This window comes from Charadrius vociferus, unplaced genomic scaffold, assembly GCF_000708025.1.
Source record: "Charadrius vociferus isolate BGI_N301 unplaced genomic scaffold, ASM70802v2 scaffold390, whole genome shotgun sequence".
Lineage (NCBI taxonomy): Eukaryota > Metazoa > Chordata > Aves > Charadriiformes > Charadriidae > Charadrius > Charadrius vociferus.
Genome location: NW_009646433.1, coordinates 405,727 through 419,781, shown reverse-complemented (window position 1 = coordinate 419,781; position 14,055 = coordinate 405,727). Strand labels below are relative to the sequence as shown.

At 42.8% G+C, this 14,055-nt stretch overlaps 1 protein-coding gene across 2 annotated transcripts in view; it reads right to left on the bottom strand.

The window, feature by feature from the left end:
- The window catches only part of PCDH15 (protocadherin-related 15), a 371,643-nt gene that overhangs the window by 75,342 nt on the left and 282,246 nt on the right, over window positions 1-14,055 (bottom strand). For both annotated transcript variants that reach the window (XM_009881484.1, XM_009881476.1), the window contains 2 exons: window positions 5,976-6,085; window positions 5,058-5,198 (listed from right to left, as the gene is read on the bottom strand). In XM_009881484.1, the coding sequence (XP_009879786.1) occupies window positions 5,058-5,198; window positions 5,976-6,085 (251 nt within the window). The remainder of the gene's footprint in view (window positions 1-5,057; window positions 5,199-5,975; window positions 6,086-14,055) is intronic.

Here is a 14,055-nt window from a genome sequence, read left to right as displayed (position 1 = left end):
CCCCTTCTTGTCTCTACTGCTCCACTGCTCTTTCTTACTGCATTTAGGCAGCACTTCCTCTTCGTGGCTCCCTCTGGTTTCCCGTAAACCTCTCTGCTTCCTCCCGTCCCTTCCTCCCTCGCCACAACAAGGTCATTGCTCTGACCACACTTCCCTGGGTACCAAGCTGCCAGACAGTGAGACACTCACGAAAACCTTGCGAACAGCTGACAGCGTTCAGATGAGGTAAAAGATGATGTTTCTCCTGTTCTTGTTCAAGGAGTACTTCTGGTTTAGTAGATGATTAATTGTACCAATACATTCCCTTCAGCTCACTAATTCCCAACTTTTTCTGGGAGAAGGAGCTGCTCACTCTGTGATAGAGTCCAGAGCAGCACCTTCCAACTGCAGAACACATCACAGTTTGGGGATGTTCCCCTTACATATCAGTTTTTCTTTTTTACATCTTACCCATTGAAGGAGAACTGAAAGCTTCTAGCTGGAAGCTGATAATCACAATCCTAATTTGATCTACAGTATACCACTGACTATAGTCTATTGTGACAGACAATCTAAGAAGCAAAGAGCTGACAGAAGAAAACCCAGGCTGTTAATCTTAACTGAATTGGAGAAGTCCATTAACACCGAAGGTCTTTCAGGGCTCAGCATCACCAGTTGCTGATTCCTCAAGCCAGAATTCCAACCTCTTAAATTCACTATCATCAGAAAACCTAATTCTTCCTCTGTTCAAAAGAAGTAAAAATGCACTGCCACTTCGTATTATAAAGTGTCAGTTAAGGTAACTCATTTAAGGAGTTCGATTCCGCTGAAAGTAAGAGTGCGATTTTGCATGATTTCGCATCACATTTAGAAAACCCAGTTTAAGTCACCGATTTTACGTTCTCATACTCCAAAGGACATCTCAATTTACCTTCTCTACGCATTTATTTATTCAGCTATTACTACACTATCAGTTGGCACTATCGCTTAGTTACACTAAGTGTTGGCACAACCTTAGTTACACTTAATGCAGTACCATCCACTTTTCCACTGCACAGATGAAAACCCGAACTCCTACTTCTATACAATTATCTTCTCTAACACCATACAGTTAAAACCAACTTGGTACCTAGCTTCTGAGTTCTGTAAAATTCAGCACTGTTTCGTGGCTAAGCGGTTTGTCAGTGCTGCGTTATCTAGCTCCAGAAGGGCTCATCACCGCAGCTTCAGAGTAGGCCATCAATTCACTGCCAACAAATTCCAAAACGGTTCACTGATTCAGTGGTACCTGACACCGGAACTGGCAGCGATTCACTGCCACTGAATGTCAGAGCAGTGTATTAATTCAATGTCACATAATTCTAGAGAAGTGCATTCAAAGTCACCTATCTCCAAAGTGGGTGATCATTTCAATGTCACCAAAGTCCACAGTGGTGCATTAATTCTGTCTCGTCTCCTTCCACTGTAGTTCATCAATTCAGTGCCCCGAAACTCTGATTAAACCTGATTTAACCTGATTAAAACTCATCAAGAAAGAAAAAGGTGTCGAGAAAATGGAAAGACATACATCTTACAAATGTAGGAATCAATCCTAGAGGTCAAGGGATTTCCATTACAAAGACATAAGTGATCTAGTTACCCAGTTACTTGTAAAGTATTTAAAAAGAAAATACATCTACCAAATTCTTCAGCTATCCATCCAGCACAGTGCATATTCAAAATCTAATACACGCCGTACACTCATGGATATCCCAACACATACAGTAAGCGCATGTCTTCCTTTAAATCGGACCAATTTCAAACTCCAGTCATTACCAAGCATCCCTGAATAAAATAATTCAGCCATCACCCTTTTAGATCTGTTGCCCAGTCGGGAGAACAGGTCTAGCGCAGACTATGAGTCAGAAGAGTCTGAGGTTGGATTTTCAGACTTGACTCCATTTAAGCACCAAAATACGCTGGGCAGCCACTAGAGCTTTGTGTGTTGGATGGTCACCTGTTTTAACCATCTTACACCATAAAATCTCAATAAAAACAATTCAGAAGTTGGGTAGGACATAAGTAGCCTTTGTGAGCTTTGACTGCTCTAAATTTCTTTCTGGCAGAGGCCACTGTGTCCCTGACCCATGAGGTCTGCCCAAAGACCTCTGCTGGAACCTGCCGACTCCCTCATCTGTTCATTCATGTCAGAGAAAGATCTGAAAAAAGCTGTATGCTGCACAGTAGCCTTATCACAGAGAATCCCAGACTGGTGGGGGTTGGAAGGGCCCTCTGGAGCTCCCCCAGTGCCACCCCCCGCCAGAGCAGGGGCACCTCCAGCAGTGGCACAGGACGGCGTCCAGGCGGGTTTGGGATGGCTCCAGAGGGGGAGACTCCCCCACCTCTCTGGGCAGCCTGTGCCACTGCTCTGCCACCCTCACAGCAGAGAAGTTCCTCCTCAGGTGGAGATGGAACTTCCTACGCTCAAGTTTGTGCCTGTTCCCTCTTGTCCTGTCACTTGGCACCGCTGAAGACAGACTGTTCCCATCCCCCTGGCACCTCCCTTTGGGGATTTATCAGCGTTGATAAGATCCCCCCTCAGTCTTCTCTTCTCCAGACTGAAAAGCCCCAAGTCCCTCAGCCTTTCCTCATAAGAAAGATGCTCCAGTCCCCTCATCAACTTTTATCTCCTCACTGCATATGGCCTGACTGCATTTTACAGAATCTAACCTTAACTGGACCTCTCCCAGACACAAAGAAATGCAGTCAACTGGCAGTAGCGCTCTCCTTCTCTCCCTCTCCAGATACACCACCGATGGTGGCTATAACAGCACGCAGAATCTTACGTTGCTGCTAATACAATTCAACTTCTGACCACTGAATAACCCCCACGTGTTACACCACGCACAGGCTCAATTCTTTCTTAAGGAAGAAGAAATACCCATGATAACACATGCTCAATTTCCAAAAAGTCTTCTGCTGGTTACGTGGGTAGTATTGGAAAGCCTGAAGAATGTATCTTACCTGCCACAACCTGCAGTGTGGGAAAGACTCTGCCTGTCATGGAAGAACTTTGTCACCTCTGACAATAACGGGGTGGCACTTTGGCTCTCTGCCTGCCAACCCGCCAGCTGAAGCGCCCAGAGCGAGCAGCAAAAGCAAAAAAGCCGACGCAGCTCATTTCTCCCTGCGGCAAGGGAGAAAAAGGGATCACGCTGTGGTCCGAGTCCTAATTTGCCCAGTGCTCTCTGCGCCTGGACACGGGCACAATGAATTATCGCTCGCTCAGGGCAGGTGGAAAGGTGACAGTCTACTATCAGTGACAGATGAAAGAGTGATGGAAATATTTCTGCCCCTGGCTTGCCACGCAGAGCTGCGTGGGAACAGAGATCTAAACAAAGTCTGTGGCAGCACGATCCCTACAGCATCACACTGCCGGTAACGCTTCAAAAGATGCACTTGAACTAAAATTGCTCATTATATTACTGGGGGCTTCCAAAAATGGTAAGAAGGTTTTATTATATACACTTTGATAAATGCCCAAATCTCACAGATGTTTGGGAACATCAGGCGGTGGCATTTTGTTTATGGTATATTCCCCCACCCATCTCCCTTGATTGACAAATAACTAAATATTGGTTATCTGTGTAAAACTGAGGAAGTCTGAAGTAAATCTGAACTCCATTTGTACCTCATGGTTTCAAAATACCAACGTGATGTCCTTTTTATTAATAAAATGCAGGGAGCCAAAGCTCGGCCTCCTGGGGAGTCCTCAGCTCCCACAAGGGCAAATACGGTAAGATGGTACGGCAGCATCTCTTGGACGGACATTTATAATTCAAAGAGGCTGAAGTTTTCCTATTAGTTCATGGGTTTATTTTTTGGTCAGGATGAGCCTGCTTTTTTCCAGCGCGAAAAATTTGCTCTATGATTAACACTGGTGGAAGTGCAGAAGAGAAAAAAGCTTCACCCACCTGCGAGAGGTCTGGCCCACAGCTCATACCGGAATTACTGTGACTGCAGATCAAATGACTTGAAATAATCTTACATTCCATTTGAAATGAAAGAAGGTGATATTTTCATAGCCTTTCAACAAATGTTCAATTCCTCACTGCCCTTTTCTCAGTGCAACAAGTCCACAGCCCTGGACTTGTTTTCATTGCACCCATGATGCTCCTTAGATCGAGCAGAGAAAAAACCGAGACTCACAGAGACCAAAAATACAAGGGAAAAAAAATGGAGACAACAGGTGAACTTTTGGTACAAGGCTTGTTTTGTGTTGTTTTTTTTGGTTTTGCTTTGATTTTTTTTTTTTTTTTTTTAACAAGGGCCCAACTGTAGGTTAAATAGGAAGTTGTACAGGATGGGACAGGACACTGAGTGAGCCAGATGTTTGAAAGCCAGACTTCCCAGAGCTTTTCCTTACAGAGAGGCTGATAAAAACCGTCAAAAGACCTTTCCAACTACTTTTATTAGGAGAATACCACCACTAAAGTGAAAAAGAAAACCCTCACAAGGAGACAAAAGAACCTTCTCCTCTTTGTCAGAGGTGGCCCTTGCCTCCCATTTGCTCTCAGACAGGGCTGCAGTGAACTCCCCGCAGTCCCTCACGGAAGCTGAAGGAGTCTTTTTCTTCCTGTCAGTGTGTCCACTCCCCATTCCTCTCGGTAGTGTCCCAACACTCGCTGCGATGTTGCCAGCCCAGCAGGGACACAGTCTGTATTTGGGCCTTACAATGTGTTTACAAAAACGTAACCCTGACATTCCATCACAAAAAGCCCTAATTACACTGAAAACGTTCAATTTGTGTCATCAACTCTGTTTATACATAAACACGACTTTTGTCTGTTCCAGTGAGACCTACAACCGCGTAACATCGACGGGATTCGTGAGGATTTCGCTCAAGACTGATCCATGTATGGAAGGCAAGCATAAAGATCTACAAACACGCTCTCTGCTGCTCCCATGCCATCATCAACCTTGTATTTCTGGTAACAAACCGCGGTCACTAGCTAGAGTGCAGTTAGCAATATCCTCAACAAATAACAATATACATTTATATTAAAAAGAGATGCAAGAATCAGGATTTTTAAACTCACTTTTGGAAGGGACGCGCAGATTGGATCGTACCACTTGTAAGGAGTCTGCTTGAACTCGAAGCTCGTAACTTTTCACGCTTTCATAATCCAGAGACTTTTTAACTGAGATCACGCCTGTTCTGTTATTAATAGCAAACACATCTGAAACCCAGCAAAAACAGAAGTAACTTTCTAAGACGCATAAACGCTTTTTTTTTTTTTTAAATGCCTAAGTGCTTCTGTTTTGGCCATGACACTATTCTCTTGTTTCCTATCCCTCCCCCTCGGGCCTCTAAAAGCCCATATAACTCCTCTTTGAAGCTGTCTTCAAAGGAGCGCAGCAGCTGAATCTGACCTGGTAGGGGAATAACCAACTTGGGGACACGCTGGCAAGAGCGGACAAGACGAACAGCCCGCTCTCACAAAAAGGAGGATGGGACAGGGAATTATTCCACGTCCCTCCAAATAATTTAGCGTAATTTGGCTCAGAGGTTTCAAGGTGGATCACGGAGAGTACCCGAGGAGGACACAAAGGTAGGAACGATGTTTTGTTTAAATATCAGGTTCTAATTTAATACTTGTGGCTACAGCATGGCAAAGTCTATAACGCCTTAAACCAGATTTCTAAGCAAGAAGTACAACTCCATCAAAGACATTTATATTCTTATTTCAGTGTGCCACGGATTCACACCACGTGGCACCGATGTGAATTTTCACATCAGGGAAAATTTCGCTGTATTTTAATTTTCATTGTAATTCTGCTAACTACTCTGATCTTTAACTAATCTCTAAAGGCTTAATAATGGCAGTCCCTGCTGTCTGCGCAGATGAGGTGGGATTTCACCCACCCGTTTTATTTCTAATCACTATTTCTTGAAGACTTCTGACACACGCACTTGGCTCAGCACACCCACTAAGACCAAAATAATTAGTCCTTACCCTCTTCGTTTCCTGAAACAATGGAATATACAATTGTCTGGTTCAAGGCGGCCGCTGTGACAACCGCGACCACAGTTCCTTTTGGTGCGTTTTCGCTCACTGGCGGGGGTCTGCAGAATTGAACAAAAGTATTTGTGTTATCTTCCAGTTGCCTAAACAACTTGTTCCTCAGGTTAGCAGTCTCATCCATCTATTAGGCTGCCAAAGGGAGATCTGTTATTACGGAAAGACATATTAAATACTTCTGCGAATGCAAGAAACTGCAAGAAGTCTAACTGACAAGAGGTGACAACAGAAAGATATAATGGTTCTTTGATACAAGAAATGGAAAACCAGGGAATAATGAGCAGAAAATAACAGAAACGTAAGAACCACCACGGACTGATGAACTGCAAGTAAAATTTAGAACATAATAGCTCTTTTATAATACTCACCTCCACTAAAAAAGCTCATTAATCTATCAGAAACGCATGCAGGAAAACTCATTCATAGGTAAACCTCTATCATTTAAACAGTGAGCACTTTAAAGCCACCTCCACGGGAATTTCCACTCTTCAGAAAGATCAAAGAAACTTCCTGCCAACCCATTTCGGTACTAAAAGCCAAAATGCTTTTCAGGAAACCAACTGCAACGCAAGTATATGCATCTTCTAAGCATTCAGAAAATTGTTACTGATTCACTGAGCACTGATTCAGGAAAAGAAAGAAAAAAATCTCACTACTAATGCATTGGTATCTCATGTTCTCCATACCCTACAAACACCGAAAACTGAGCATCTCGTGTTCAGCATAGTTTCATCATGTATAAATAATGAGGCTCCTCCTGAAACACCGCAAAGAATTACTTCAGTCTTTCTCTCCTATTGTTCCAATGTGATCAGAAAACGTGATGAGTAACATTTTGAGATGCTGTTTCCCCAAGCAAACTGTAACTAATTCACAATGAACGAAGAGCCTGTGCTAATGTATTTAAAGCAGCAATCTAAACAATTCCAACAAGCAGAAGTGAGGCTCTCGCGCTAATCTCAAATCAAACGTTCAGATTTCCATCACAGCAAGTAGAGGCTGAATTCAGGCTGAAAACTGTTCATGCTAGCGAACAAATAAATTGGTAGGGAAATTTTTGCACTCATCCATAAATGCAAATGCATCTTTGTTAAAACGAGCATTATCCAGATATTTTCCATTCTTTAAAAATTACACTCATTCAGTAGATAACAAAATAAAAGACAGATGAGGATACGTTGAGACAGGCTCCCAAACAGGAGTATACTTTACAGAGTATTTCAGTTGTGCACTGATCTTCAAAATTCTGGGCAGAATCTACACCTTCTTTTGTTTCGGAGCACATTTTATGACTTCCTTCTTTCATCCTCCAGGTATTTTTCAAATACTCCACCCCATACCATGTTTTCCCATTCCAAGGGCAGAAAGTCAGGTCACAATCCTACCTATTGAACGCAAACCTTCCCCAGCACGTACCACGAGACCGACAATCTCTCCTTCATCTCTGCCTTACAAACATTTTCTTTGGGGTGACTATTGGTTCAAACATCCTGGAAGCTCTACATTATGACACTGAATACACAGAATTAAGTTAAAAAATTTCAGTGGGTAAATTACTCGGGTTTTGTTTTGTTTTTTGGTTTTTTTTTTTTTGTTTTAAAAAAAGCAAGAAAGAAAAAAGAGACCTGGTAGATTTGCTTGCCTTCATGCTTCGTGGCTTTCTGCACCAACTGCTTTCTGCCTACATGGACGTTGGTCAGAGGTTTACCTATACTGGTGCCTCTTCCCTCGAGTTGCTATTCAGGCTGCCTTCACCCTGGCCCTAGATTCTCTGCCTTGAAATGAAAACACTGTATCTCACCAAGCATGGCGAGGTATCAGTCCTTCTGAGCATTCCTGGGCCTTCCACTGGACAAATAAAGGGAGAAAACACCGTTCCCGGGCTGAGCCACACTGGATCACGTAACAGTGACTGCACTGAAACTCTGACCTCCTGATTTTGTCACAGAAAAAGATGATGGTAAATTCACTTTTACTCAAACCCCATACACAGAGCAGATCACTGTGGCTCCCACCCTTCTGCCTTAAGTGTGCTCGCAGCAGTAGAAATGAAATTCGTTACTGCTACCTGATTTATTAAACCGCAAAACTAGTGCTATAAAATGCTTATTAATGTGCATTTTACAAATGCAAAGGTTAATCGTAGAGGTGGGGGGAAAAAAGCTGTCAAATCTGGAAGCGTTTCAAGCTGTAGCTCTTTTGATGAGGCCAGAGATGCAGGCCAGCAAGCAAAATAAAGATCCTTTTTATGTTGCGTTATATATTATTTTGTTTTCTTTTTCTTCTGAAGGCACAGAATTCAAACAAAAATCCTCATGACTCTGTACACGCAAACCCCACACTTCATCTGAAGCACACATTCAGTGACCTCTTTTAATGGAAATGGCCTCGTAACTTCCCCTCTGCCATCGCTGAATTCAATGAATTGACAAATCGATATCAATTAGCAAGCAGCTTTCGTGTTTGCTGGGAGAGGCTGCAGAGGGAGTGGACAGAAACCCGCCCCAGTAATGGTATTGATTTCATTTCCCTGATTTAACTAAGGTGATGGGGTTCAACGGGAGCAATGCATCAGCTGAATTAAAACATACAGCTGGGCTCTTCAGGACATTCTGCTGAACTGTAGAGAAGTGAACCAGCAAAAGACAAAGGTATTCAGCTGACAATAGGCTGTTCTTTATCCTGTACTACAAGCTCTAATAGGCTTTCTTTGGGCAGAAGTTCATTATTTGCCAATTTTTGAATGACTAAGATGTAGTCTTACATCGTAAGATTTTTTTTTTTTTTTTGGTAAGTGGTAGACAGACTATTTGAGGCCGTTTCAGGGGACAGGCAAGGGCATTTTTATGCAATAATTTTGCATTACGGGATGATAAAGGCCGATTATTTTTGTAAGAAGACATGCCAGTAGGAAAGCAGCGTAACCCAGCCCCAGCCACCCAGAGGAGGCTTCGAAAACCGACAGCGTAGCGAAAAGGAAGGGCACTGCTGGGACTTGACCACACAATTTGGATTCATAAAGTCTGAAGGTATTTTTGGCTGATAATGTTTGCAACACCTTACGGAGCCTTCGAGTGCAAGTGCCCATCCAGCCGTTACCCTGCCTGCCGCAGGCTCCGACCAAACCTGACGGGACATTTCTGCCACCGTCACCTGCGCGGCATTGGCACGCCGATGCCTTACAGTCCAGTGCTGACTTATTTGAAATAATTGGAAATGAAACAGTTACTTTCTGAGCTTCTCAAAAAAACACCTTCTCAAATGGGTAATTTCTAATATTGCACCCCTCCCATGCACGGATGGACGCAGTGACGGATAGCCAGTCACTGAAGGCCCCGAGCATTAACGTGCTAATCCACTTGCACCACATAAATCTTAGGGTGAAACGAGATAAACAGCAATTAACACATACTTTAGCCACCTCGGCTGCAACTCAGTCTACACATAGAATCATAGAATTGCTGAGGTTGGAAGGGACCTTTGAGATCATCAAGTCCAACCATCAACCTACCCTGACAAAACCACCTCTAACCCATGCCCTCAAGTACCACATCTACCCTTTTTTTAAACACCTCCAGGGATGGTGAATCCCCCCCCTCCCTGGGCAGCCTCTTCCAATGCTTAATAACCCTTTCGGTGAAAAATTTTTTCCTAATATCTAATCTAAACCTCGTCTGATATAACTTGAACCCACTTCCTCTCGTCCTATCACTTGTCACCAGGGAGAAGAGCTCAGTCCCCACCTCTCTACCCCCTCCTTTCAGGGAGCTGTAGAGAGTGAGAAGGTCTCCCCTCAGCCTCCTCTTCTCCAGGCTGAACACCCCCAGTTCCCTCAGTCGTTCCTCACCAGACGTGTGCTCCAGACCCCTCACCGGCTTCGTTGCCCTTCTCTGGACACGCTCCAGCACCTCAATGTCCTTCTTGCAGTGAGGGGGCCAAAACTGGACACAGTACTCGAGGTGGGGCCTCACCAGTGCCGAGTACAGGCAGAAGTCTTAATCTTTCCTCCTGAACACTCTTCTTTGCACAACCATCTTTTGATCGTGGCAAAATAAATACATTTCTATAGCAGTGTTTCGTTCATTCACATGGTACTTTTCTGTAACTGCCACAGTGATGTGCAATTTAGAATGGTCAATGTTCACTTTAATGTTTTCACAGAAATAGTAAATGGTATCTTGTCAACATCCAGGATGGGATGGATGCCAGGAGGGGTCCCCAACACGCCGGTGCAATGAAAACCGTATAGGATCCCTGGACTCGACGTGAAGCCGCACAATCTGCCCAAACCCCTCCCGAGAAGCCGTGGTGGGAAAAGAGTGCACAAAGGCAGCAAAGCGTCAAAAAGGAGCAGCCTCAATCGCTTTGTGCCACGCTGAGCTAAGATTGGTATCCGATGGCCTGGGATTTGGATCTGGGAAGAACAAAGTAATTTAAAATTGACAAAATAGATGTGCAATAATAAGTCTTCTGTCCCACTCTTCTGATTTAGTTACCCCTGAGTAAGGTTTGCCTGTATTTCTGTGAGGCCCCTATTGCATTGCGTACTCCTTCATAACGACGGCATGCCACAGAACGTGTTTGCCCCTCAGAAAACAAAAAAAAAAGCAACCCCAAACTAGAAGAACAGGAGTAAAATAGTCGTTATTTATATGCAAAAACACCGAAAAAGGATACAAATTATAAAAGAACAGTATCTCTTAATTATCTCAGTTATCTGTATCTTGATCAGAGGGAGAAATGGAGACCGAACACATATCGTATACATTGCGGGGCAGAACTATTTTTAATGTCCAAAGTGAAATTTTAGCTTTTCCTCTTTTCTCTTCTGCTCCTTTTTCTCCCTTTGCTAAACACGTCAGACTCATCCATTTTTCAATTTGCCTGATATCCAATATACTTTAAATTCACCGTGAAACTTTTCTATCTCCAAAAGCAGGAACGTGAGATTTAATCAAAAATTAAATTTAAAACCAGCAAACCCAATAATAAATTGGAAAATTGGTTTAGCACTGAAGTTTAATAGTGTGATGTGTATACGTACTCTGTATTAGACACTTTGGTTGACTCTTATTTTGTGGATTCTATTTTAGTTCATGGAGGTCCATAAGCTTACCGCAGCACTTAAGCATTTTAGTTTTTTGTTTAATTACATTGCCAAGATTCGTAGCTCAACTTGATTAAAATGTCATTTGGACCTCTTCTGGTAAAATCGTCTCCCTATCTTCTTCTCACGCTACAGCTTCTTAAAGTGTTTTGGCCTTACCTACTTTGAACTCTCAAAGGGCGTTTGACCTGAAGGTACTCCACCCTCTTCCATGTGAAACCTGTTTCTGAGCGGCGTGCCCGTTCCTCCACAGACTCCTGGGAGTCCGGCTCCTCATCCGGCTCCCCATGGGAAGGGATTTCATTTGGCTTTTTGTCTGCCTGATGCTTTGCATTAAAGAGAAGTTATACGAGCCATTGAAACCAACTGAATTTATATATTTTTCTGCAGAAAAGTGTAGCCAGAGCACTAGAGTGCCTAAAATGAGGAGAGCTAAGAGTGAAGTTATATGGAAAATAAAATAGCTAATTAAAGCTCTACGAACAGAAGCACTTAAACTGGTCTGGCTATGCAGCTGAGTTTTTTAAATTGTGAAAAAAACGTACAAGTTTCTCACTAGTGCAGCAAACCAAAAAGTAAAGAGATAAGCAAGAAGTAAATGGCATGATGGCAGCTCTTTTAATCCTTTCACCAACGCATTTAGACTATTCCTGGCTTCCTCTCCTTGCTCAGAAAAAGAAGGACTGAGCCACATTTTAGAACAATAATCGATCAACTTCTCAAATTTTCAGTTTCCAGTATGGACAACTGTAACAATCTGAACAGTTTGACAGAGACAGCGATTCTTTTCTTCCGGAAAAGAGTATTTTCTTCTTAATTAGACATATTTTTCAAGCAGTTTATCTTCTAAGCATCCTGAAAAGGATTACTTATGCCTTACTGTACTTCATATCCTCGCTATCTGTCCCAATCCTCAAACTGGTTCAAGACATTCTGACCTTTTCACGGTATTTATCTCTAAAACAGATGACAAGGGAGTCTGGACATTGTTTCAGTGAGCCCCTGTCATAACCTATTATCTTTTAAACCAGATGTCAAATTTTGTTCCTGTGATCACTCTGTCATCAGGCATAATGTGTTTCTGTGATCCCTCCAATCTTCCTAAATTAAAGCTAAAGACATGAAGACATGAACATTTCTGTCAGGATTACTACAGAAGCAAAAACGGAAAACAAAAAAAAAAAAGTCCCATCAAGCACAATGTAGGACACACACACTTGAATCAGTCCCACAGATGGGTATGGAGAGGATTAATTCTAAGACCAAGTATATCCTGGGAAAAGGATTACCTAAATGGATGCTCTAAATCCACCATCACTAAACAAAATACTCGAGGGACAAAACTAAACCCCTGTGCGCTCCTGTTACAAGAAGGGGGAAACGACTCCCTGACTGAGCACTACTTAAAATGGCAGTGAGCTCTGATAGGAAGGAAAAAAAAGAAAACTTAAGTAAACAGAGGCTTAAAGAAACACGGCTCACGAGCAGCCTGATGGGAACCCAACTGCAGCTGAGGCAGAAGTTTCTGTCCTGCCACTTCGGCACACGGGTTCATTGAAGAAGCATCTTGATACCCTGAACAATGCCGCCTTACTTAAAGGAAACAAGTTAGGACTTCTCAAATTACTTCTCAAAGCAACATGTCAGAGACAAGTAAGTAAATTGGTCAGAAAATAGCTTTGGAAACCTCACTGTTGCCCACAACCCAAAAGTGTTGCCTTCCCCTCCAAATCCCTGACGTACATGGTTTGGGTTTTTCCCCGTCCTGCTCTTGGTTTGAACAAAGGACATTCTCAGCTGCTGTCCTCATTTCTGAAGAGGAATTATCATGCCTTATTTTTTTTTAAGGCATGTATAGATTAACCTGTTCTTCTCCTTGGAAGAACACATTTCTCCTAATACTTGTATTTCCCTCTCATGCTTTGTAAAGAAGGATGACTGAATTGGTGGGATATTCATGATAAGAAAAGCACAGTTGCTTCTACGAGGCCTCAGATGTTCTCAACACTGGGGATGCTGTGATGTGCCAAACGGCACCTTTTAGAATGAGGCACCGAATCAGAGAGATTTCAAACATGAAATTCTACCCATACCCCCAAGTGCCTCTGCGCAGGGTTCCCCGTTCCCTATTTCACAATGAGAATAACCGTTTGACTGAACAGCAGTAAACCACAGAACTGGGAAAAGCCTCTTGGAATAACGCTTCCAAGTGACTCCTGATATGCCTCCGTAATTCTGTTTTGCTGAAATCCTATGATACGCAGCTATTTGCTTGGATGGTATCTGCCTACAGCGCTGATGGATTTAATTAAGTGGAAAACATTACACCGTGTCTTCTACTGAGCAAGCGAGAGGTCCGCATGTCGCAAAATCTCACTTCTTAACCAGAACACATTTTCACAGTAGAATCTGGTTGCTAGTAGAGAAATGAAATGCCACACTACATTTACATCAGGTAATATCATCGAATTTGCAGCTTCACATATTTCCTTGTAAACTGGAACCAAACTTCAGCTTACCGTACAACTGGACACATATTTTCAACTGGGTTGGGGACCTATAATGCAATACTAACAGACGCTAAAAGTTTCCAGTATTTTCCTTTTTCTGCTATGAAATGGCCGAACACCTGTTTAATGTGCCCACAGGCAATAATTAGGAACCAATGACGCTGCTTTCAGTTAACATTTCATTTCCTGCTACAGCAGCACATTGCTATTAGCAATGACCTTCCAGTTGCAGAGGATGTGATATTTATTAATTAACAAAACAAGAAAAAGATCCCCAGTCCCTTTGAACTTTTACTTTTTTAAAATGAGAACGTACCCATAAAGAGGACAGGCTTGCTAAAAAAAACCCTCTTTATATTCATCTGAGGTTCACTTCACATCTGGTCTTCGCTCTTCC